We start from the raw sequence: 25,020 nt of genomic DNA, 5'->3' as shown, positions 1-25,020 counted from the left end.
ATCACTGGCAAAGCCTAAATGTGCATGTTGCACGAATTAGTAACAACATTCTTGAACTTTAACTTCAACAATACTATAGCATGTGACTAAACAAAACAAGTGACAGTAGTAGAAAATCAGGATTCGAATATGTCTGCGTTTGGGAGTAATGAAAGGAAAAAAACGATGTTAGATGATACACAAACGTTAAATTGCATTATAGAAGCAGCTGAAAATGTGCAAGGGCATACAGTAAAATTCCCATTTTTTTTTTTTTTTTAAATCCCTTTCATATTTTCTGCATACCTAAAATTTTTCTCTATAGGGAAACTCCTACATATTATGATAATGACATATTTTTAAAGTTATTTTAAAATTTCTTAAATTAAACAAAGATAATCGGCATTTGTTTTTGAATTTATTTTTTTGTAAATAAATCCAAAATTTATATAGAGTATTGGGAAGTATTCAGTTAAATCCAAATTTTCTCTTAGTGTTTGTATTTATTACTTTACAAATAACAATTATTGTAGATTGTGATTAACATTGATTCTATTAATGTAAATTTATCATTCCATGTTTCTGCAAAAAAGAATGTATAGAAAATTTATTTCTGTGTACATGATTTGAATAATTTCATTTAGTTTGAAATTCATATTATAGATATATGAAAAATTCCCACTCCTTCTAAAAAACTATTGTGCCTTAAAACATTTTTATTGAGTTGTATGTTTTAAACATTTTCTTTCAAACAACTCACAATCTTAGTTGCATTTTATTAGCAAGTAGATAAGAATCACTACCTAATAGACTTAGTAGATCTTTCATATAGATAATTATTTGGTCAGGCTGCAAAAGAGTATTTTCAGGTCAGGAAAAAGTCTGTATAAGGATATAGATATGAAGAATTTTAATGTTTTTTTAAATATATATATTACATATAGTAATTAGAGATACTTGCATATTAAGCAGTATATCACCCCCAAAAAAAATCACTAGCAGTGTCATGATTATTGTAACCAGCAATTAATTATTCAAGATGCCATGTTATGTTTGTGAGTGACATGTGGTTCAGTTCAACAGAGGCTTGCAGTTAAGCTAGAAATTTATCATTTGCATGTGGTTAATATACAAATATCTAATTAGATATAAATTGAGTTAAAAAAAGTATTGCTAGTATTTGTTTATATTTTCTTATTTTTATCAGTATCATATACAATTTTGTTTTCATGAAAGATTCTTTTTTATTATTTTGGAGCTATTCTGTTATATTTTTTTTTATTATTAAAAAGTGAAGAAATAATTATTGCTCAAATTTTTCAGATGGATATATTCTCTTTCATTTATTGATGTTAAAAATAATTATTTTATTTTTAATGAATTATTTTTTTATCAAATTTTCAATATTCTTTTTATTTAATAAGTTTTTAAACAATTATTTCCTTTCCATTCAATTAATCTCGGTTTTGATTTCTTAGGTGTATATCATGAAAGTTCAGAGAGGGTCTTCAGATGTATCATGGCAGGTCACCAGGCGATACAGTGATTTTGATGCCCTAAATAATATGCTTCAAATCTCAAACATAGATATCCCATTGCCACCAAAGAAAATGTTTGGGAAACTCGAAAGGGAATTTGTGGCCGAACGACAACAAGCACTTCAAGTAAGATGAATTTTGAAGGAATATATAAAATGAATTTTTAAATGTAGTTTTTGTCCAATGTTTAATATTCAAGCTTAATAATAAAAAAAAATTTGATTTAATCAATCATTTTAAGTTTTATTTGAGATCAAATTTAATATAGTAGCAGCTGAAATTAATAAATATTTTTGACTTAGTGTGTGCAATTATAAAATAATTTAATGTGTTTAAAGATCTTTTCAATTAAAGTAATTATTAAATACATTCTGCTTATTTTAAAATGTGTAAAACAAAATTTTTTATTCATAGTAAATAATAAAATTAGAAAATATTCATTGATTGGTATATTATAAAATGTTTGTATTTGCATGCTCCAAATCATACAATATACTATTTTTCTTTCCTAGCACTTGTACATTATATTGCATTATTTATTTTCTGCATAAGAATTATATGAAAAAGATTTGGAAAATTAGTTCTGAAAAAGTGTGAATGTTTTTTTTGTTTTTTTTTTTTTTAAAGTCACTATTCTGAAATACTTGTATTCAATGGAGGTTTCTGAATAGGCACCTGTCCAGGCTTCGTAGGTTGAAAGGCAGCTGCTACTATACAATTTAAAAAAATGATATTGGCTAGTTGTCAAATAAATTCATAAAAATGTTTAAATCCTCTATGTTATAAAATATTATAACTCTAGTGTTATGTTAAAATATTAGTTTATGTTAAAATATTAAAATCGTAATCAAATAAATCAAAATATAACAATTTTTTAATTTACATTAGTAGTGCCTGCCTGGCATTGTTCATAGCATGATTCTTATTAGATCACATCTCAGAACCTAAAAACATTTATAACAAAAAATAATAATAATAATAATTTTAAGTATGAGTCCAGTGCCCATTTTGACATGATATGCCACTTCATTCTGTCTGCTTGAAGGGCCTAACACATGAGTAAAATTTCTTTGAGACAACAAGAGTGATGAACTCTTTATGCAGTTTTACTTTGAGTGCAAGAGACAGATGTTGCAGTTTAGTAACCTCATACCAAAAGGCTCACAATGGTAATATTTACTTCCTTTTTATGTAATCTTGCATCACTTTTTTTTTTTTTTTTTTTTTTTTGCATTTGTATTTTGGCAGGTCTTTCATTTCCACTGCCGGAGTTTATTTGTACTTTTTGCATTTGAAATGAGATCATCCATCCATAAAATACCTATACCTTTAAAGCATTCAGCTTTTGTACAATTTTAGCTAGAGTTCTGAATTGAAACAGATTTTCATTTTGTACAAAATATGCAAGTATATTATGATCAATGTTTAAAAGGTAATGCTTAAGTGAAAAATATTATAAGATGTATTCGTAAAGTCTTGATCCCCTTCTCCTTTATTTATTTGCTTTTGTTGTATCTAAACTGATTATTTTACCTGAAACATGATTCTAAAACTTAATTAAATTGCAAATAGGAAATGCTTTCTCAATTTTATAAAGATAAATGATGAAAAACTTTTTGATAAATTCTTATGCAAAGGAAATATATAGTGCAGTTAATGCTTTATTTAAACAAAAATAAACAGATTATTATGAAAAAATGCAAAATATAATTTTTTTGTAAAAATGCATTTTTTAAAATTTGCATTTTGAATTGTATTGTGTGGGAGGTATTGCGTATAATACAGTATGCAATTTAATATAATTTTAATATACAAATTTATTTACAATTTAAATTTAAAAGTAATTTTATATATATTTTTAGAGTGTTTGAAATTACAAATAGCTTTTCCATCTCTCTAGGAAGAGACTTACTATTAAAAGTTTTGATATTTTACTGTGTCAAAATTTGTTACTTAAAAGAAAAATTGTTTACAATGAGATTAAATTAACAATAAAAATATGTTTAGTTTTTTAAGTTAAAGAGGGGGGGGAGTTGCATCAAGATTTCTATTGCCTAATGGCTTTTAAGAATGCTTAATCAGGATATAATCAGAATACTTACTATAGAAGAAATTGACATTGAAATATATAGTAACTTAGCATTTAGGTCTACTTAAGTTTTCAGTTGAGTTTTTTCCAATATTCTCCTTTTTGATGAATGATCAAATTATATTTTAAGTACTATAAATTTCATTTTTTTTTTATTATTATTATTATTTTTTTCCATTAAATACTTTCATGCAATTTGTAAAAATATATAAAACTATTGGCATACTTTTGATATGTTGTATTTTTGTTTTTATTGGCTAAATAACATATTTTTTTTAATTATTTTTATTTATATCTAAAATTAGTAAACTTTTAAGAATTTATCAAACTAGAATTTTCTTTTAAGAATCTTTTTTCTTTATTAAATGTATTCCTTTAAATTTCACACCAAAAATGTATAAAAGGTAATTGCAAGTTAGTAAGTGATTAAATATATGAATTTACACAAACATTATAAAAACATATTTCAGATACAATTTAAGTATTTTATGACAATTTAGTATTGAAATATATTTTTATGCATTTTAAAGTCAAACCAAAAATAGGGCAATTAGCTTCATTAAAAATCTTTTTTTTTTTTTTTTTTAATCTAAGTGCTTTTCCCCCTGAAGATTATTAAGAAAAAGTACTTTCTACATGCTAGATTTGTCTTGATTATATATGAATGTATTTTCTTGGCAATACCTAAACTTTCAGCTATCAAGAGAAAGTGCTGACTCATTGGTAGATTGTCAAAGGTCAGCATTAAAGGGAAATGTGGATATTATGGGAAAATAAATATTCTTTTCATTAACCTTATTCTTCAATCTTCTCCTTTTACTTGGCAATGTTAGAAAAATAGTTTATTCTCAGGAATAATTTTATATATTCCTAGATATCGTACAAGTTTATTTTTAATAGTAACTTCATCTCAATTTTTGTTGGCTATTTCTTTGTAAAACATTTATTTATTATATTTTAATATTGTTATGACAGAATTATTTAAGTGTATTTCCTGTGTGCAATTTTTGTACTTAAGATTTAGAACTTTTTTACATAATGTGGTAATATAAGTATTTAATTCACTACTAACTTTTAGAAGTGAATACATATACTGAATGGTTGATTTGGGGGGGGGGAGTTAAAGAAATTGCTGCCAAGGGCATAAAAAAAGAGAGTATTTTGATTTCTCAATCTTTGCATAAAAAGATAACCTCTTAGTAACAGAGAGTGTTGAAATTGAATGCAAAGCTAATGCATTTGCTCAACAAGCTGAACAAACCAGTTATTTTTTCTTACTAGCATAAAGCATGAAATCGTTTTGTAAGATTGAGGGCTTTATCTAAGTTTTATTTTGCAATATATTTCAAAAATGTAGATTGGGCAGAAGACAACTTTGCTTAATATATCTAGGGATCATGATATTTCACATGAAATAATAATTTGTGAACTCTTTACATTTGATATTTTATTTAGTGGCTGTATCAAGATTTTTCACTATGGAGAATGTACAGGAAAATAATATTTTTGAGATTTTTTTTCAAAAATGGAAGGTGGATGAGAGAAGAAAACCATTGATGATGTATCTAGGTGTCATTAACTTTCATATGAAATGAAAATTGGCAAAATTATTGTGACTGCAAGATTGATTATTTTAGTTTGTAAATTACCTTAAATATATAGATTTTTGCTAGTGACTTGTTACTGAATGCAGTTAGTTAAAGAGAAAACTGAACAAATGGAAGAGTTAGCTAGTGAAATCCATAAAAGAAACAGAAAACTCTGTTTATATAGTTAATAAAATTTATGTGATTTTTATGTTTTAGATTTGTTTTTTCAAGAAACTGAAATATTAATAAAAAAGCGGTGTAATGTTTTTTTCTGTATATAGCTTTGATGCAGTTAACTGGAGTATAATAAAGTAATTTTTAATATGCTGTTAAGGTGTTTTAGTAAGATTTTACATAAGAAATTTACAAAATAAATAAATGACTTAGCTTCAAGGTTTGTGAAAAAATATTTAACAATACTGGTGGTATTCTTTGTTTATTTTTGTATAAAATTGGATACTTTCTTTGTGAGTTTCTTGGTAACATGTTGTTCTTCGATCAAATCTGCTGTTATGTTGTTTCTTATATGTTTTGCTCTGTAGGTGCTTAAAAAGTGTTTAATTTTTAAGGTAAAATTTGACTATTCACCCCAACAAAGGTCTTGTTAATTTCTTTATCATATATGTTGGTTGGCATCTACAGTGGATCTAAATAAAAATAAAAAAATGTTATCTATGACTTTCTGCACTATTGATGTTTTTATCCCATCGAAAAGTCAGATGAAGTAAAAATTTCCAGAAGCACTTTCTAACTTGTGTGATTCATTTTTTTTTAACAATCAAAAACCAGTTTTGAAAAACAAAAACTTGAACTCTCTTGAGTCTTGAGAAAATTTCTTTCTTCTTGTTCTTTGATATAGACATGCACAATCCATAAAATGCCAGGTCACATTTGAAAATGCTGCTACTTTCACTTTTTGTTGAGTTTTCACAGTTCTCCCAACATTTTGCATTTTAATATATCCTTCTTAATTATCTGGAATAATATTACCATTTCTTAATTGAAGTTCATAATGCATAAATTGAGATTTATACTCTGTAATGCAGAAATGGGCAAAAGGTTCACCAGTGATATGAACTTACATGTTAGTTCAGTTCTTTGACTGCCATTCCATATGTATGAGGATTTTAAATAACTTGTATTTCATCTGCTCTAATTTCATGGGTATCTATTTAAAGTCATGCACTAACAGCTCCTATTCTGTTTCTGTTATCCTTAATGCCATTCAACATGACATCTAATACTTCAAGCATAGCTTTGTAATGCATGATACATTATGCCAATCTTAAGTAGTCCTTGCTTTTCCTGAATTTTATGAAATGTAGCATGTTGGAGAAGAAAAAAATGTAGTGTAATTTCATTAAATATTGTAATTTTATTAAAATATTAAAGTGAAATTACAATATTTCATCTCTTGAAAACATTATTTGAAGCAAAACAAATTTAATAAAAGTATCTAAAAATAATCTTCACATTAGAAAAGTTTGTAATGTATAAATATAATATTGTTTTTTTTATTTTAAATTTTTTTTTTTTTATTTCTTAAAAAATGTTCAGATTTTGTAATGAAATTTTTTATTACTATTTTGTAATATGACCTGTATGTTAAAATATCTGTATTTTTCAGGTATACATTAATTTTGTATTGTCACATCCTTTTCTGTGTTCCTCAGTACACGTGAAGAAATTTTTGGATCCTATTAATTATTCTTTTAATTTTGTTGGTAAGTATCTTTTTTTATATTAGCATAGTTTCAAATTATGATTGATACTTTTCTCTAGAAATAATGCACATCTATTTAATTTTAGTATTTAAATACAATCTATGGTCAAAGCATTTTTCTATTAAATACCTTTATTGTTGAAAATTTTATCTTGTATCTGGCAAATATGAAAACTAAATAAAATGATTTTTTTTTAATAACAACTAAGTTGTTATTTATTTTGAGAATTATAAATTGAAGAATATTGTTGGAAATCAAAAATTCCTTTAATATTGCGTACAACTGCCATCTCTTTGCTTTGTGTTATTATGTTTAGGCATGTGGCATAGCCTTTTCTTTTTTTATTAATTGGGTTAAAATTTATATAAACAATAGGCATATTGCTGTTCTTTCTTACTTTCAACTTATTAAATCCTGAATTCAACTATCTCTATTTTATGAAGGCTGCAATAGGTTATAAGGTTTAGCAATATTTAATGATGTATTTGAAGTATGGGTTTGGACTTGATTTCATCATTTCTGCTGAACTGTGTGTGTATAGAACTGTAGACAACAATATACTGGTAGCTTTTTTTTTTTTTTTTTTTTTTTGCACATTGGTAAGTAATGACACAATATGGAAGCTAAAAATTTTATTTGATGCACCATTTTGGATGGTTCATCTAACCAGACTGACTGGAAAATTAAATTTAACTCTTTGTTCATGCTTGTCGATTGTGTGGATTTCTTCAACAATTTCCTTGTCGCATTGGCAGCAGGTACAAATGAAAATGTAATATGCGACTACAACCAAGCTAACCTAAAACGTGTGCAAAGGCTAATGTAAAGGCTGTTGTGATCATTCATTCTAATGCATCAGCGAGTGCGCTAAATTTGATTTGCATATACGATAATTCTGCATGACTCATGTTTATCAAGTTATTAAGAAACTTCGTAAAAGTGTCTAATATTAAATTAGGCATTCTTTTGCAACAGTTTTTCACCTTCCAGATCTAGGAAGATGAAAATGTAATGCATTCAGTCACACATTCGCATATATTGTAAGTGTATCTTCAGCTTAAGAGTTGATTTGAGAAGGTAGATTGCCATAGCATTGTGCATCTCTGTTCTTCATGATGAAGAATATCGTGAGTTCTAGTCACAATAGGACTCAATGCCAAGGAGCAGAAAAGTCATTTGAAAAAAATCAACATAGGACTGTAAAAACAAGATCATGAGGTTTACAATGATACAACTGCCATATTTATGGCAAATGCTAATTATAAGGAAAAAGTAGTTTGGAAAAAAATTCCAGATTTTATACCCAATCTTTGATAACAGTAGGACCAGTAAAAAGTTTAAATGGCAAAAGTTTTTGTTGTAATAAACCTAGAGTCATTGGGAGATGCTGTCCAGATTTCCCAGAACTAGTCAATCATTATGGGTGACAGAGCTTCTTTGCAAATATTTAATGCAGATCATTTGCTTTCCAAAAGGATAGTGGCTGAAATGTATGGCTTAAAGATGATGAAGTTACTCTGTGTATTACGAATTCCACAGAGTTCTTCAGGATGGTCCATTACTTTGACAAATGAACAGAAATCACAATCGGTAAAACAGAGACAATATAGTTGCAGAGATATTTTTGTATGTGCGACTGCTGGAACCCTTCAAAACTTCATTGAACTCAGTGATATACTCTGGTGTTCAAAACTAAGAAAATTTGCATATTTTGCATGAAAAAAAACTGAACTAAATGTTAAACTATTACTTCAAAACTAAGATGCAAATCTTATACCTTGAATACATAAGCATACATGTGTGTGTTGGGAGAACTAGTCGAGGAACAGGCTTTATCCTGTGCCAAAATCATATTTTGTTCACTAGCAGATCTCACCAATATCTCAGTGTTTTTTAGCTTTTTTTGCAATGATCGATTAAATTAAAATTCATTCATTAAAAATAAGTAACCACCAATGTTTAGATGAAAAAATGATGTTGCGAATTGTGGATAGGATAAAAGCAGGCCAGTGTCAAATCCAGATTTGTAGGGAATTCAGTTTAATGCCCAGTGTTGTGTCTAACTTATGGAAACAGTTTCAGGATATCGGATCCGTCAAGAGAAAGCCTGGATAAGGTCATGCAGAGCTACGACAGCCAGTGAAAATCGCCATTCATCCATAACTCTGAGGCATAACAAGGATGCGGTTTGTTATGCTCGTGATATTGCTTGAAAATAAATACTTCATCTTTATATTTTGAAATGATGCTAGATTTTTTATTCCAAAAAATTTTCTACATTTTTTCAGTGGGGTCACAGTCTATCTTTTTTTATATGTAACTGCAGTAATCAGATTAAAAATATGTTTAATCTCAAATATGTTATTTGAACTTAGGTTAGGAGATACCAAGAATTCTTAAATACAACTGAAAAATCTAATTAAATTGTCATATATTGTATATTATATTTTTATAAATGATTAGAAATTGCAAAAAGCAGACACATACACAAAAAAAAAAAAAAAAAGAAAAAAAAAATTCATCTCATGATATTTTTCTTTCTATATTTGTGTTTGTAAGATTAAGACTGTAGATATGTAATTAGAACATTTACAATGATTTTTATAACTTTTAAGGCTATAAACATGTGGAAATGCATATTATCAGAAATCATGAAATAACTGACAGTGTTAAAAGAATGTTGTTTCTTTGCTGGAAAGTAAAGTCGTGGCTAAAATTGTGGACACTTTTGAAAATCGTTATGTTTTTTAACTTTGTATGCTTACAGAAAATGTTACATTTCACAAAATGCAAACTCTTATGCATCATTTTAAAGAGAATTTAATGCTGATTTCAATACAAAAAGCAAAATTCAAAAAGTTATTCTTACTTTAATATGAGTTACAAATACAGTGATGAAATGTAACTTTCCTGACAAATCACTATTCTTGTTCTGGGAACCAATCAAATGTTAATAACTGCTAGCAGAAGCTGCCATTGTGTTTAAAGTGGAATAAGTCATTATTGTATTTTTTTTTCTGTAGAAAGAAGAATGTTTTTTATGTAATAAAATTGCAAATTTGAAATTTTGTTAAACTTTTAAATAAGTTGGAATTTCAGTAAATATTTCTAATATTTAGTCAAGAAGTAATGACATCAAATAAAAGAATAGATTGGACATCTAGGAAGATAACTAATATTATTGTTTTACATGAATGTGGTCTTTCCTACTTTCAAATTGCATGACAGGTGGGTGGTTCAGTGACTACATTTGGTGTCCGAAAGGTTTTTTTACAATATCTGGAGATAAATTCAATAAAAAACAAAGCAGGAAAATGTCTAAAAAGGTGCACCACATCTGTTGATGACTAAAGAATAAAGAGACTATGTCTCCAAGATAGAAGAAAGTCTTCAGAGGCCATCAGAAATCAATTAAATGATGCTGGTGTTTCTGTCAGCTCCAGAACAAACAGAAGATTATTAGATGTTGGATTATGAGATAGAATTCCTCACAAAAAAACTTATCTCAATTTACAGCAGTGCATGAAAAGACTACAGTGGGCAAACTAACAAATTAATGGGACAGATGATCAGTGGTAACAAGTTATATGGAGTGATGAAACAAATATATTGTTATTCTGTAGTGATGGTGAAAATATGTAAGACATAGAATAGGCAAAGATCTACATCCTGACTGCATTCAGGCAACTATGAAGAATTCAGTTAGTATTATGATTTGATCATGCATGTCAGCAAATGGTATTAATTTCCTTCGTATTATCGATGGGACATTAAATGCAAGAAAATACATTGACACTATCTAGAGCCAAAACTTACACCTTCCATCAGTGTTCTCTTTCCCAATAACGCATCATTTATTTTTCAGCAGAATTCAGCTCTTTGCCACACAGCAAAAATATCAAAAGAGTGGTTTAGTACAAAAAGCATTGAATTATTATCATTGCCAGGAAACAGTTCTGACATCAAAAGTATTGAGAATTTATGGCACCGTTTGAAAGCTTTTGTACATATGTAACATTCATCAAATAAAAGAGAATTAATTGAGGCTATAATTGTTTCCTGGCATTATGCAATAACAAAGGAAGAGCTTGGAACTCTTGTCAGCTCAATGAAACATCGTGTGAAGCTGTAATAAAAAATAAAGACTACCCTACTAAGTACTGATAACTCACTGCAGTCATCGACATCTAATATAACTCAATAGTTATTGCCGCTTAACTTCTTTTGTATTGCAAATATTTGAATTGTAGCTTGTATTGAAATCAGCATTAAATTCTCTGTAAAATGATATGTAAGTGTTTATGAAATGTTACATTTTTTATAAGTATATAAAGTTAGAAAACAAAAAATTTCAAAAGTGTCCACAATTTTGGTCACTGCTGTATATTTTCTATTGCAGGAAAAGAAAATATCTAAGAAAAGAAAATATCAGTTATAATGATGAATATCAGTTATATACATGAATTAGAAAACAGGAATTTTTTACCCAATATCTCTTTTGTGCTATTATGATTGTTAAATTAAATATATTATATATTTAATTCTTATATTTTAGTAGCATTTACTTTGGTTTATTATTGATAAATTTTGAATATTATTCAAATTTCTCTTTTAGAAACTTCTCTCCAGCATGTTTCGATGATTTTTCGTTCTGAACCTGAGTGGGAAATAGTGGAACCTTTATTAGATTTCGGTATAATTTTTACATTTTCATTTAAAAAAATGTTTCAGATTAAATAATTATGCATTTTTATTACATTGTTGTTAAATCTATAAAGGAATTTTAAACATGTATTTTATTGTAAAATACAAAGTTAATCACTGTTAAAATTTTAATGGATGGTAAAATATATCATATAAGAATGTGTGGGTGCAAGTGATCCTTTGAGATATAAACACAAGATGAAAAGATCATAGTTTTTCTCTCAATATTTTCTTCATGGGATGAGTTGAAATTATTGTTGAAATTTGTGTCTGTTTATAGAAATACAAACTTGAAAATGTTGATGGAATATTTAATTTGCATTTTCAGACATATTTATAACTTCTTTGCTCAAATATTTGCTGTGCATGTTCAACAAGAAATGCCTGTCTTTGAACCAGTTGCTTTATTGAGAATGCCAATTATACAATACTGTTGGTGAACACAGTTTTTAATTGCTATTAAGAAATACCTGATAATGAATACTACAAGGCAAACTTCTTTTCCTGTCTGTTTCTTGTGTTTGCTTATCATTTGTACCATACATTCCTATACAAAATTTGTTTGCTGTCCATCTCTTCCAGTTTCTCCCATGAATCCTGAGTCATCTTGTTTAGATATTTTTAACTCACTAATGTTAAAATAATTTTACTAGACTGAGTTTAGATTCTCTAGTTTCTATGAGATATTTCTCTTTTCTTCATCTCCTATGCTTGTATTATTTATGATTATTTATTTATTTATGGCAGGAAAGTTAAAGTTTGTTCTCTTTCCGATTCTTAAATATTTTGTAAGATTTTTTTTATTAATTGGATTTGAAATAAGAATATTCTTTTTTTAATCAGAAAGTTAATTATTGTAGATTAGAAATCTTTCAACTGTTAATATTTCATGTGTAAAACTCAGTTATCATTACAATGTCGAAATTTTCAAAGAAAGTAATCTTATATAAAAAGAATGCTTAAAGAATTCTTTTTCACTGACTAGAATTTATTTTTCCTTAAACTTAATAATATAATAAAGGTAAACTTCATTTTGTTGTTCATTTTTTTACATAGTAAATTTGTTTTAGATTAAAGAAATGAAAGAAGATATAAAATCTAAAAGTTATTTTAAATTTGAATGTTTTAACTTTAATGTATGTTATAACAATATGTATATTGTCTATAATATACATAATATTATGTAAAGTTGAAATTTTATAGGAGCTGATAGAAAATTAGAGATATAGAGTACAATGAACATAACCATAATATTAGAAATTATACGACTATCAAAACTTGAAATTTAAAAGTATTCTGCTGGAGAAGCAGAATATTATGTATATTATAGACAAACCATTTTTGGCAACCAAATGGATTAATGCTTGCTAAAATTTTCAATTAAATAATTTATGTAACTTGGTCTCTTAATAGCTTCTCCAGCAGAATACTTTTAAATTTCAAGTTTTGATAGTCGTATAATTTCTAATATTATGGTTATGTTCATTGTACTCTATATCTCTAATTTTCTATCAGCTCCTATAAAATTTCAACTTTAAAATAGAAGCAATTAAACCTCAATTAATACAAAATCATTTTTGCCGAAAAAAAGTGCCTGCGCACACACACACCAATACAGAAGACAGAATGATTCAGTATTGAAGTCTCATTGCACTACAGAATAATTTTCATAATTTATACAATATGTTAAAGAATTATACAATAAAAAATTCTCTAATTCACTTTAAAATTTTTAGTTTTACGTTCAAAAATATTTCAATGACTTAAATGAACATTTTTATTCAGTTTATTTCAGTCTATAAATATGCTTACAAAAATTATGAAGTATAAATTTTATACAGTCTCTTGGTTCTAAGGAGTCATATTCTGTGCAATATTCTTGATACTCCAACTTTTAAATAAAAAAAGTTTCTATCTTCTCCGATCAAATCTGGTCAAATTATGAAGTTTTCAATAATACAATATTAGAAAAATCAGCATTTTCATATTCTTATACCAATCAGCTTTTGAGAGACTCTAGGCATATCTTCTTTGAGACAGTTGATGAAATAGTCTAAAATCACGAGTTTTAATAAGATAGTAATATTTAACTTTTCATAACTCATTTAGTTTTAGTTGAAATTTGAGTTAACTTTTTCTTTAAATTTAAAATTATGCACTTTTGACCACCAGTTGTTCAATTGGAATATTGATTATATTTCATTTTCTTTAAATTGTGTAGATATAACTTTATGTTCATGTTTCCATAAAATTATCAGATATTAAAGCACTGTTAATTTAATTGTCATTTATATATTCTTTGTTTATTATATACCTGAAATTTTATAATGTAGTTCAGTTCCATGATATCATTATTAAAAACATAAATATATTATTTATCTACTTCTAAATTTTGCTGTATTGTAATTTCAATTTTAATACATCTCTTGAAAACTGCACAGATATTAAACAAAGTTCTTCTTTAGCTTTTAATGGTGGAAGAAATCTCGCAATTAGGTAGTTGATGAAACAATGAAAACGAATTTAACTTCAAGGCAATCTACTGTTAAAAATTATGCAAAAATTGTTCCAAAAAATTGCTAAAATTCAGCAAAAATTCACATGCCTATTAAATTGGACTCATTAAAAAATATTTTAAATACTGAAATGGTGTAAAATTTAATTTGTTGTGATAACATTTTCCGAAATTATTGCGAAAAAAATGCCAAAGTTTTGATAATTTTTAATTAATTAAAATTTTAAAAAGTCATTCCAAATGCATATTTTCAACTTCCAAGATAGATATACATGTACTAAATTTGGTAGCTATTGGTCAAATGATTCAGTCTGTTGAGCATCAAAACGCACAAACATTCATTTTTATTTTAGTACAGATTATTTGACTATTAGGTACTCTTAACCAGAAAGAAGTTTACAAACAATCAAATTTTCATTTTCCAAATAGTAGTAAATGAAGGGAAAATTTAATTTTTTTTGCAACTATTGGGGAATATTTTTGATTTTGTCATTCATATAATGTAGGAACATATAATCTATGTTCATATGCATGTAAAAAATATTTAAAGATATCCCCATCTTCTTCCCTTTTTGGATAGGTAGTATTGCTTGATAAGTGACAACACACAATTTTTGAAACTTTAAACTAAACTTTCTATTTCTTTTACAGGCTGGAGAATACGGAAGCAATATTTTAGCATTAAATCAAAAAATGAAACAAAAAAAAGATTTGTTTTATCATGGGTGAGTAAAATGTATAGAATTCATAGAAAGTTTTAAAAGTAAAATATAGTAAATGGAAATAAAATAAAATGAGTACTACAAAAATAAATCTCAAATAATATTAGTCATTAACTTTAAAAAATGCTTGAGATTTGATTGTTAAGTTTCCTAAATTACATGCAACTCGATTTTAAAATGCCCAAAGTTGCAGGATATTAATAATAATAACTTCAATATTTTCTTTATAACTATAATATTATGTACAAAATTCATAATGCTATTTTTTATAATATCACCTTCTCCCAATTTTAACTACATGATTTACCATTTTTCTGTAAATTATGAAAAAGATTGGATCAATTTTGGATTTATTGATTGGATTCAACCATCACAACAACAAGATTGGAGAACTCTTTTTAATTCATTAACTGTTTGACTGTATAATTTTTATTTTCCAATTTTTCATTATAGTGTATTATTATTTCTACTTAATCATCAGATTAACTGTAACTGTGACGCAGAACAATTTCACTTGTATCTGTGATCTTAAATAATAATGCACTTGAGTATATTTTTATGATTTGGAGAAATTTTTTCTTGCTGCTTTTTGGTCACCATTAAAACTGAATTGTACCAAATTAAAAACTGTGACAAATAAAAAATAAATAATATAGGTTAAAAAGTTATAAAATGAATATCATTTAAATTTTTACAAAACTCAAAATACAAGATTTTGCTTAAACTATAATCTGTGAAATGAAAGAGTATTTCCTGCATTAATATATTTGTGCATGCTTATTTTTGCTTGGATGAATGATTATTAATGTTATGTAATTAAAAATGTTAAATTCAAGATACCACCACATCTGATTTTATTTTCTCATTTCTCCTACTAATCAGTCTGCAAGTTAAATGTTACTTGTGTAATATTCTACTAAAATGTTAATTATGATTATTAAAGGAGCATTCTGATGAACTATGATGGGATCAAAAAAAATAAATGCTGAAAATTTGAGAAACATTTTCAACCAATAATTTATTGCATGTATATGAGGATCGAACATGTTTGATTAGATTCATATGATTCTGTGTAATCAAAATACCAAATGTTTATTTAGTTCCTTTTGAATAGCAATCTCTACCGATGATGATACTACACAGTGGTGTAACAAACAATGCAGGAAGATAATTTTTCCTAGTCCATTTGTTATGCTATGTATCTGGTGCAAATATTTTTTATTATTATTTTTTCATATGGAAATATTGTCAAATTTTTTAACAGTTTAATTTTTTAGACAGCTCTGGGGCCTGACCAGTATTTAAATGAAAAGGATCTTTCATCAGCTATAAAATTACTAGGGAGTTTACAGGTTCGTTTATTTTCCATAAATAAGAAAAGAAACTATACATTGTTTATGGGTGATTATAAATAATATATTTTTATTGATATTGATTTGAAATATTTACTGTTATACTTTTTCCCTGTTATCTTTATTCATGCCTTTTTTCAGTTTAATTGATTGTCTATTCATTTATATTAATGACTAGCAGAACCTGTATGGCATTGCTTATGACATGATCAATGTCTGTGAAATCAAAATCCATAATAATTAGAACAAAAATAGTCAAAATGAGAAAAAAAATTAGTAACGGTTTTATATGTGTATTTTCTTTAATGCATTGGTATCTTTCATGGATGAAAATCGAAACAAATAACTAAATATAGATATATGTTAAAATAAGAAGATTAAATTAAAATCTTTGCTGCATTGAGAAGAAAGATTTCTCATTTCTTCTTAATTAGAATTTAGATTGTGTAAGAATGTATAAAATTTTTGGAACAATCTGTTAGTTCACTCCCTAAATTAATTATTTAGTTTAAAATTATATTATAAAAACTTAAGATATTGCTTAAAATAGTTAATAATGTGTGTGATATTAGCTACCTTGATTTAAACAATGTTACAGCATAATTTCCAATTAAGGTTACTGTTATAAGAAAATGTTATTTTTGAAGGGAAAAAAAGTAAGATTTATATGAATAACTTCAATAAACCAAATGAAATGTTAAAGAAAACTGAGTTAAATTTTAAATTTCTTCTGAACCTGTACCTTGAGATAAAGTCACACAAAATTTCTATAATATTACTATTGATCCAAAATCAGTAAAAAGAAAAATATTTAATTAAATAAAATTTTAATTGCATGTTTTAGTTTTACTAATGCAAAACATGTTGTTTATTTTCGCCTTATATTATGACAGAAAAATTTGATATTATTCTTTTCATAAAAATATTCTGCATTCTTCATTGTTATATTATGTTATTTTATTTCCCTTTTTTTACAACAAATATTTATTTATTAATGTTATTTCTGTTTTTGACTTAAAATGTTTTTCATGAAAGTATAATATTTACACAGTTATGGAAATAGGAAAAAAGTTGTGTAAAGAAGAACAAGGTAATATTCAGAGAATGAAGTTTGTTTTCCTGAGAAATTACAAAATGATTGAGATGCTCAAAAAGCGTAGTGAATAATTTCTTGAAAGTTCCTGACCACTATGCTAAATATAAATGATCTGGTAGAAAACCATCTCTATCTAATCAATCAAGAAAGAATCATAATTAATCGAGCCTATTCTTAATACCAATCTTCTCAACAAATTAAAAAGAATTGTAACATTTCTTGTTCAAGTTGTAATGTATTTTTAAAATCTTCACATGTAAAAGTTTATCAAAATATGTAAATAGCCTCCACTGATAAAATTATAAATAATTAATTGTCGAATGAACAAAACAATATACTGTCCTTGGAAATAAATGGAATGACTAAATTTCCTGAAATGAATGAAAAGAAATTTAATTTGGGTGGATCTGATGGTTTCTGATAGTATTGGCACGACTTGCATTGAGAACAGTATTTTGTTATGTTATTACAAGTGGGCATTATATTTTTCAACAAGATAATGCCTTTATCCCTGTATCTTCATCTAAAAAGTCATGGTTTCAAGCAAATGAAGTAGAATTATTGGATTGGTCATCCAAAAGTCCCACTTTCACGCCTAAGGAAAACTTGTGAGGTGTAATGATTTATGATATTTATGCAAGTGGGTGTTGTTATACCAATAAATATGAGTTACAGTATGGGATCGAGAATCCATGGAAAAATAAATATTGAAAGAATTGTTAGAAAAATACTGGACTTTATGACATTTCAATTGATAGATATTATTCAAAAAAGCGAATTTCTGAATAAATTATTTGGTGAACCAAATTTGTAATTGGCCTTATTTTATTTGTCAATTTTTCCTCTGTGTAAAGTTAAACTTGATTAAAACTGTAATAAATTAAAATGAAATATTATTCAAAATAATTTAAAATATTGCATATGTTATTTTTAAAAGAAATATAATACACTGCAACAAATAATTTAAAATTTACAGATTTTTTTTGTGACCCTATCTTTTTTTTATTACTGCATATGAGAAAAATTGCACAAAGCATTATATGCAAATTTTTCTACTTTAAATTTTCAAGTGCATTGATTCACTATTATGACTGAAATTTCAAAATTGTAAAGTCATGACTTTCATGTGTTTTTTCGAATTTCATAATTGTAATGGCTTGACACTACAGACACACACTTTCTTTTGTGAGTATGAATGTAGCATTTCACATTTTAAAATGATATCGGAAAGATACGTAATTAACACATTAATATTACTTTTTATTTTATTAATATTTTTTTATAACTCTATAATTTGTAATTTTTGCTTCTTGCTCAATATAGTTTTTCCTTTTAGTTATAATAATGATTTTTTCTGGTTAATATTTTAATTAATGCATCTGTAATTACATCATTTTCATGCATTAAATTTTTTCCAATCTAAATTCATGTTTATTGTTATACTACAGTTATTTATTATGTATAATTTTTTTTTTCTAGCATCCTTATATTCAACCAGTATCTATGTCTTGTGTCAGTTCTAGTGGTGGGCTTGTCATCTATGACTTTTTGGAAAGTGGGACTTTGAGAGATATATTGTGCAATGTATGTACAGATCTGATTTTTTTAAATTTTACATTTTGTATATAACATTTCATGACATAGTTGTATTTTCAAAAACAAATTTTTTTACATGTTCAATATTATATTCAGAAACAAAATTAAATAGAAAGCTCATTAGTATTAATTATGAGCTAAAACAAGATTTGTTAGGCAGATATTATTTATATGGGGACAAACAGAAAAATCCATATTTCATTTTGATATTTAAATAAATATAAAATTTTGGAGGTGAATTTTTGAATTAATTAAAATTTGTTTTTGTAAGATAATTTTTAACATTATTTAATTATTGACAATTATTTTATTTTATTACTGCAAAATGTGCCTGTCTAGAAGAGTTGTTTTAATGTTAACAATATCTTAAATTTGATTTAATGTCTGTTGGCTCTCTCCATTGTGCAAATCTAATTTTTATTAATTGTTGTGGGAACTTCTCAATACATAATTTCATGAACACTCAAAACAAAATTAATCAGTAAAATCAGATTGAAACAAATAATGATCTACTATAAAAAAATGAAATAAAGAAAAGCACAATCTTTTTTTAAAAATGTCTAAAGAAAATATTTGCATTGGTATTTTCAAAACTAAACTATTGTAATTCGTTAATTTATATTACTCTTATTTAGCCAAATTGAAATTACATGAGTCCTTATTTTTTTATTTTCCACTTTGAAAGTTTTCCAATTTAGAATTGATACAGAACCAAGTATAGAAGTAGGGAAAAAACTATTTGTTTTTCATATTTGAGCCAGAGACAATACAAAAAATTGAACATGTGCTGCAATAATAGAAAAATTATCAATCTTGCCATGCAATTAAAATTTAATAATAATGATGTCAGTGAAACGTTGGGTTCCCTTAGAAGGAACTAATAGTCAGTGTGCTCTTAGATACATGTAAGGGAATTGCTATTAAAGAAACATCACACAAGAAAAGCTGATCATAATTGCCAGTTTTGAGAAAGGAACACCAGTAGAAAGATGAGGTAGCAGAATTTAATGAGAATGTGATTTAAAAAGAAGTAAGAAAAAAATATAATTGAGTAATGTGAAGAAGAAATTTTACGAGAAAGAAAAAAAATCTTGCTCAGTTGCCAGATGAATTTGTTAGATTTTGTGAAGGAATCATCAATAAAATGATTCCATTTTTTAAAAACATTTTTACATTTACTTTTTTGATTTATTAATTTTTATTTGGATAAATGAAACTTATGTGCTTGATTTTTTACTTTTCTTTCAAATACCTATTTTCCAATATTTTATCTCTAGTAGAGTTTGGGATATATTTTAACAAATTTGTTATGTATTTTATCAAATTAGAATTTGATTTATATATTTTGTTGCTGTTGTTGTTGTTGGTGTTGGTGGTGGTGGACTATTGCATAACATCGAGATATTACCATACATTAAAAAAGGTATTTTACATAATATAGGCTATATTTGTATGCTATATACAAGCAAGTGTGTGTGTGTGTGTATACACACACTTACACAAAGTATATAATTTCATTTTACATGATTTCTTCTATTCTTTTTTTAGGAAGTGAAATTTTATTATATTATAATATATGTTTAATTATTTTTTAGACCAAACCACGATTACCATTTCTAAAAAAATATGGAAATCCAAAGTCATACCACGCTTTCGAGCTTCCTAAAATCAAAGTGTTTGGTCATCAGGTTCTTATTGCATTAAAGTTTCTTCATGATAGAGGATTTTTTCATGGTAAGTGAGATTTTTATTGTATGGGAACAAGATCTTGTGTTTTGAAAGAATCATGCTTTCTTTTTAACATATTGTTGATTGAGAATTTGATGCAGAAGTTGTTGCATGTCGTGGTTTTTTAATTAATTGAATACGAGAATGAGTTATAAAAATAGGAGTGAGCTATGAACAGTCATTTGGAAATATAAAATCAAAATTGTAAAACAAATGCTTTTCATTACCATAATATTTTGGTAGTATTCACTACTTTTAAATGTGGATATAGTTTCTGTCCTTGTAGCTAGCTGGAATTTTTACTCATTGGCTTATATAATGTTTCCTAAAGAATATAAGAAACTACTGAAAATGGGAATTTTATTTCTTAATAAATACTTTTGTAAGATTGTAACTATTTGACTTTGCAAATATACTGATCAAAGGATTTCTTTTTATAATTAATACACATTAGAAATTAGAGATAAAAATTTTTGAAAAAAAAAAAACCTATACACACATGCAATAGTAAAGAGGCATTATTTTGCTAAATTTGAATTGTGCATCCATTTACAACAAATTTAAAAAAATGAGTAAATTCCCACACGAAAGTCTTTTTCTCTTATTGCAGAAAGAGCGAGACCTCATATAAGTTACACAAGGAATTTTTTCTTTCCATTTCAAAAGATGGAATCACCTGTAATTAACACTGAATTACGGGTGTAATTAACTGCATACATTTTTTAAATTAGTATAAATAGCTCTTTGTAAAAGTAATTTTTTTTGGGGGGGGGGGGAATATTTGACCTTTATGTTCCAACTTCAAGCCTAAAAATCAAACATTTTATTCAGAACATATGTAAAAAATGAGTGGAAAAGGATTTAAAAAATTCATGATTAGAGGGTTAAACATTAGAATATTTTATTAAAATCAGTGTGGGTACATAAGCAATGCCAATTGAAAGTGAAAGCCAATAGAGACAGATTTTTTTTTAATTGTTTTTTTTTGGATTCCAGCTTCTTGGTCTTAACTTTCAAATGTAAATGCGATCATTTTGTGTTTTAAATTTTTATGAACTACCTTATAGGGATAATCAAACTCCAAAAAAATTTTCACTTGTAAGGAAGAAACATATTTTTTTCAAGAAATTTATTTGAAAAATACACTTTGGGAATATGCTGGATCAATAGTAAAAATAATATGGCAAATATTATTTTACCTTGTAATATTCTATTCTCTTTGGGAATACAGTGGATCAGTTGTAAAAAGAATGTGGCAAATATTATTTTTACCTTGTAATATTCTAATTACTAAAGATTCAGTAAGTAAATTTTGTGACTAACATTATAATTCATATTTGCAGTGGAATATATTTTTCACATGTATTGAGAAATTGTATTTTTGAATTTTTCATTGGTTGTAATGAAAAATCATATGCATGTAGGACTGTTAGTTAGAAATTGAGTTATGCTTTCATTCATATAGTTTTCACATTTACGTGCAATCTATGTATGCACTTTGTATGAGTTGCACTCTATCCCTATCATGTTTGAAGTTCTCACCTCACAGGTTATTCATCTTCTTTTAGTTTTAATAAACGTGAAATACTCATAGAATGCTGTTCTTTTTGAAGGCCTGCAATCTTTACATTATTATACAGCAGATAATTGTGAGTAATGAATTCCACATAAGAATTATGAAAACCCGCATAACTCAGATGCTTATGTGGCTATAAAAATAATAAACTTTTGAAAATGCTAAAAATTCTTATTTACTACACACACATATATTTTTTGATAAAATCTGGTACTTGTGTATCAATAACATACTAACGATTAATTGCAAAAACAGGGTCGATGTGGATGTCATGTTTATTCAAACCAGTGATTAATCTTTAAAAAAAAAAAAAAAACACCAAGCATGTCATGTTATTTGTAGTGAAAATTTGATTATGTTCATCAGTGACTTGCGATTGAGTCTTTAGTTTCCAGTGTCATGCAATCAAGTCTAAAGTTTGTCATTGGTATTCAGTCAATACACTAGTACATAAAACATTTCAAATCCATTTGTCTAAAATCTTTGAATTGGCATAAGTATTTTGTTCATTATAATTAAACTATATTATAATATCTGGTATAGTTTCTCATTTCTGCATTTATTGGTAATTTTAGGAGGTGTCCATTCAGGAAATGCAGCTATTAGTGGTGGCAAATGCAAACTTCTTGATATTTTCAATGGAGTTCTTGGTGTATCTAATCTGCTTAGACCCTATTTTATTCAGCTGAAGAAAATTCAGGTGATTAATACTTGTTTATATGATTGTGATAAATTATCTTGGATCTGATTCAAAAATCATATTTGTAATCCCCATGCCTTCTGAAACTGACACTTTAATTCATTCTGTCAACACAGTTAACACATGCCACCATCTAGTATAATAGAGAGCAATTGACTAATTATCCAGAACTAGCCATATATTTGATAAAATTATCTGGTTCTCAGAATTAAAGTTCGTTTAATATATTGATTGTTTAAGAAAGTCACAAATCTGTCGCACATACTCTTAATAAATATTATAAAAAATCTCAATTTCTCTTTCATCTGGATTAATTGTAATTAAATGAAATAGTTTTAGATTCTTTAATTATTTGTTGCCTTTTCTATCTATTTTTATTTTATAAAAACTGCTCAAATTAAAATAATTCCTACTTTTATTCATTTTATATCAGCGCTACAAATGATTTCTTATATAAATGAGTTCTTCATCCATTATTATATAGACTGTTGAAAATATCGATGTCTATTGCTTTGGTCATCTGTTATATGAAATGGCTTTTGGAGCCCCTTTATCTGCAACGTCTTGCGACAACCTACCTAATAGCTGCGCTCCAGAATTGCGTAAGTAGGACTGCAGTTTTAAATTTTATTTTAATTTTTAGAATTTTAGTGTTACACTTGCTTTATGTTTAAACCTATTTCTAATAATAAAAAATGAATGTGCTCTTTTAGCGGAGGCTTAGTTATCTACGCGTTTGTTTTATTTATATCAATCTGTATAAGTAAAAATGTAAATGCTCGTTTGTTGGAAATCGATAATCTCCGAAAATTCTTCAACAATTGTTTTGAAAGTTTGACACGACGTATGTTGCGTTCGCAAATGAGTTCTTATGTACTTATTATATAGATGTCACACCTGTAACCCAGTAAAAATATAACAGATTTTTGAATGATGAAGTTCAACAGACGGCGTCCTTTGGAACAGCGTCATCTGTTGGTGGTAAAAGCAACACACACTATACTAATTATTTTATGATTCCATTTGAATGTTTCCTATTGCATTGTTGAATTGAATTCTCATTAATTTTGATATATTTTAATTTTGATTTAATTGTTTCATGTTCATTTCATTGGAATAGAACTGTATATCTTATCATAGCATTCATTTCGTGTATTGAGCAGAACATCAAAAGAAAGGATTGCTACATGCACATATACAAATCTAGATCTGCAACAAAATTGCTTCAAATGAAATTGACGATGTAATGTGTGCTGACATATTCGAGAGCAACGTCATTAGTGACGCTGCCCTCGGATTTGCATGAAGGTGAAAAATATGACACATGTACCTTATGGTACACTAAATCCAATTTGACATGCACGACAGACGAGAAATGCTCTAAGTATCTCTCGAGTATTAGTATGCTCTTAGTATTAGGAAGACATGGATATCCTTTCCACGGAAAATCAATAAAAGATGGCAGTAAATTAGCAACTATAAAAATGTGAAATGGTTGTATCGAAGTAGATAATCAGTGGATTGTTAAATATTCACATTTACTATGTGCAAACAAACAGACGATAAGCAGGTTGTATACTAGGCATACCAATCAAGATAAATGCTTCTTTTCTTCGAATGTTGTTAATAAATGTGCTCGCTCCACCGTCTTCCAGTAACTGAGAATCGTCAATGGTGTTACGATACCAATTTCCACAGTGCATGTCTAGCTCTCAATTTGTGGAAAACGATGACACTGAGATGTACACATTAATAATACGCTCAACACATCAGATCCAAACCAGATTTGTGCGTTGTTGGCAATCATATTACTGTCTGCTCTCCATCGCCACCTACAGCATTATGGGAGAATATAAATAACACTAAAAATTTTTTATATCTCTAAAAATATTTTCTGTTGCAAGAAAAATTAAAGTATAAACATCAATCAAGTATATATCAGCAGAAAACTACAAAGAAGTGGTGGTAATGATTGAAGCTTTGTGTTTAGAAATCACAGTTGTTTCATTCGATGTAAAAATGCATTGTGAGCAAAATTACAATATGGGTGATTTTCTGTTGTACATGCAATCAAGAAATCCTAAGCAAACGCTTGAGCAAAAATTACATTTA

General features: G+C 26.9%; 1 protein-coding gene across 3 annotated transcripts in view; it reads left to right on the top strand.

Annotated features, from left to right (window-relative positions):
* The first annotated feature begins 74 nt into the window (after positions 1–74).
* The window catches only part of LOC129988126 (PX domain-containing protein kinase-like protein), a 44,248-nt gene continuing 19,302 nt past the window's right edge, over positions 75–25,020 (top strand). For all 3 annotated transcript variants that reach the window (XM_056096265.1, XM_056096267.1, XM_056096266.1), the window contains exons 1-10: positions 75–231; positions 1,458–1,643; positions 6,823–6,919; positions 11,535–11,612; positions 14,790–14,863; positions 16,138–16,212; positions 18,788–18,892; positions 20,500–20,638; positions 22,784–22,908; positions 23,393–23,510. In XM_056096265.1, coding sequence (XP_055952240.1) covers positions 130–231; positions 1,458–1,643; positions 6,823–6,919; positions 11,535–11,612; positions 14,790–14,863; positions 16,138–16,212; positions 18,788–18,892; positions 20,500–20,638; positions 22,784–22,908; positions 23,393–23,510 — 1,099 coding nt within the window. In that variant the 5' untranslated portion in view covers positions 75–129. The remainder of the gene's footprint in view (positions 232–1,457; positions 1,644–6,822; positions 6,920–11,534; positions 11,613–14,789; positions 14,864–16,137; positions 16,213–18,787; positions 18,893–20,499; positions 20,639–22,783; positions 22,909–23,392; positions 23,511–25,020) is intronic.

This window comes from Argiope bruennichi, chromosome 10 (assembly GCF_947563725.1).
Source record: "Argiope bruennichi chromosome 10, qqArgBrue1.1, whole genome shotgun sequence".
Lineage (NCBI taxonomy): Eukaryota > Metazoa > Arthropoda > Arachnida > Araneae > Araneidae > Argiope > Argiope bruennichi.
This window is presented reverse-complemented; position numbering and strand designations above follow the sequence as displayed.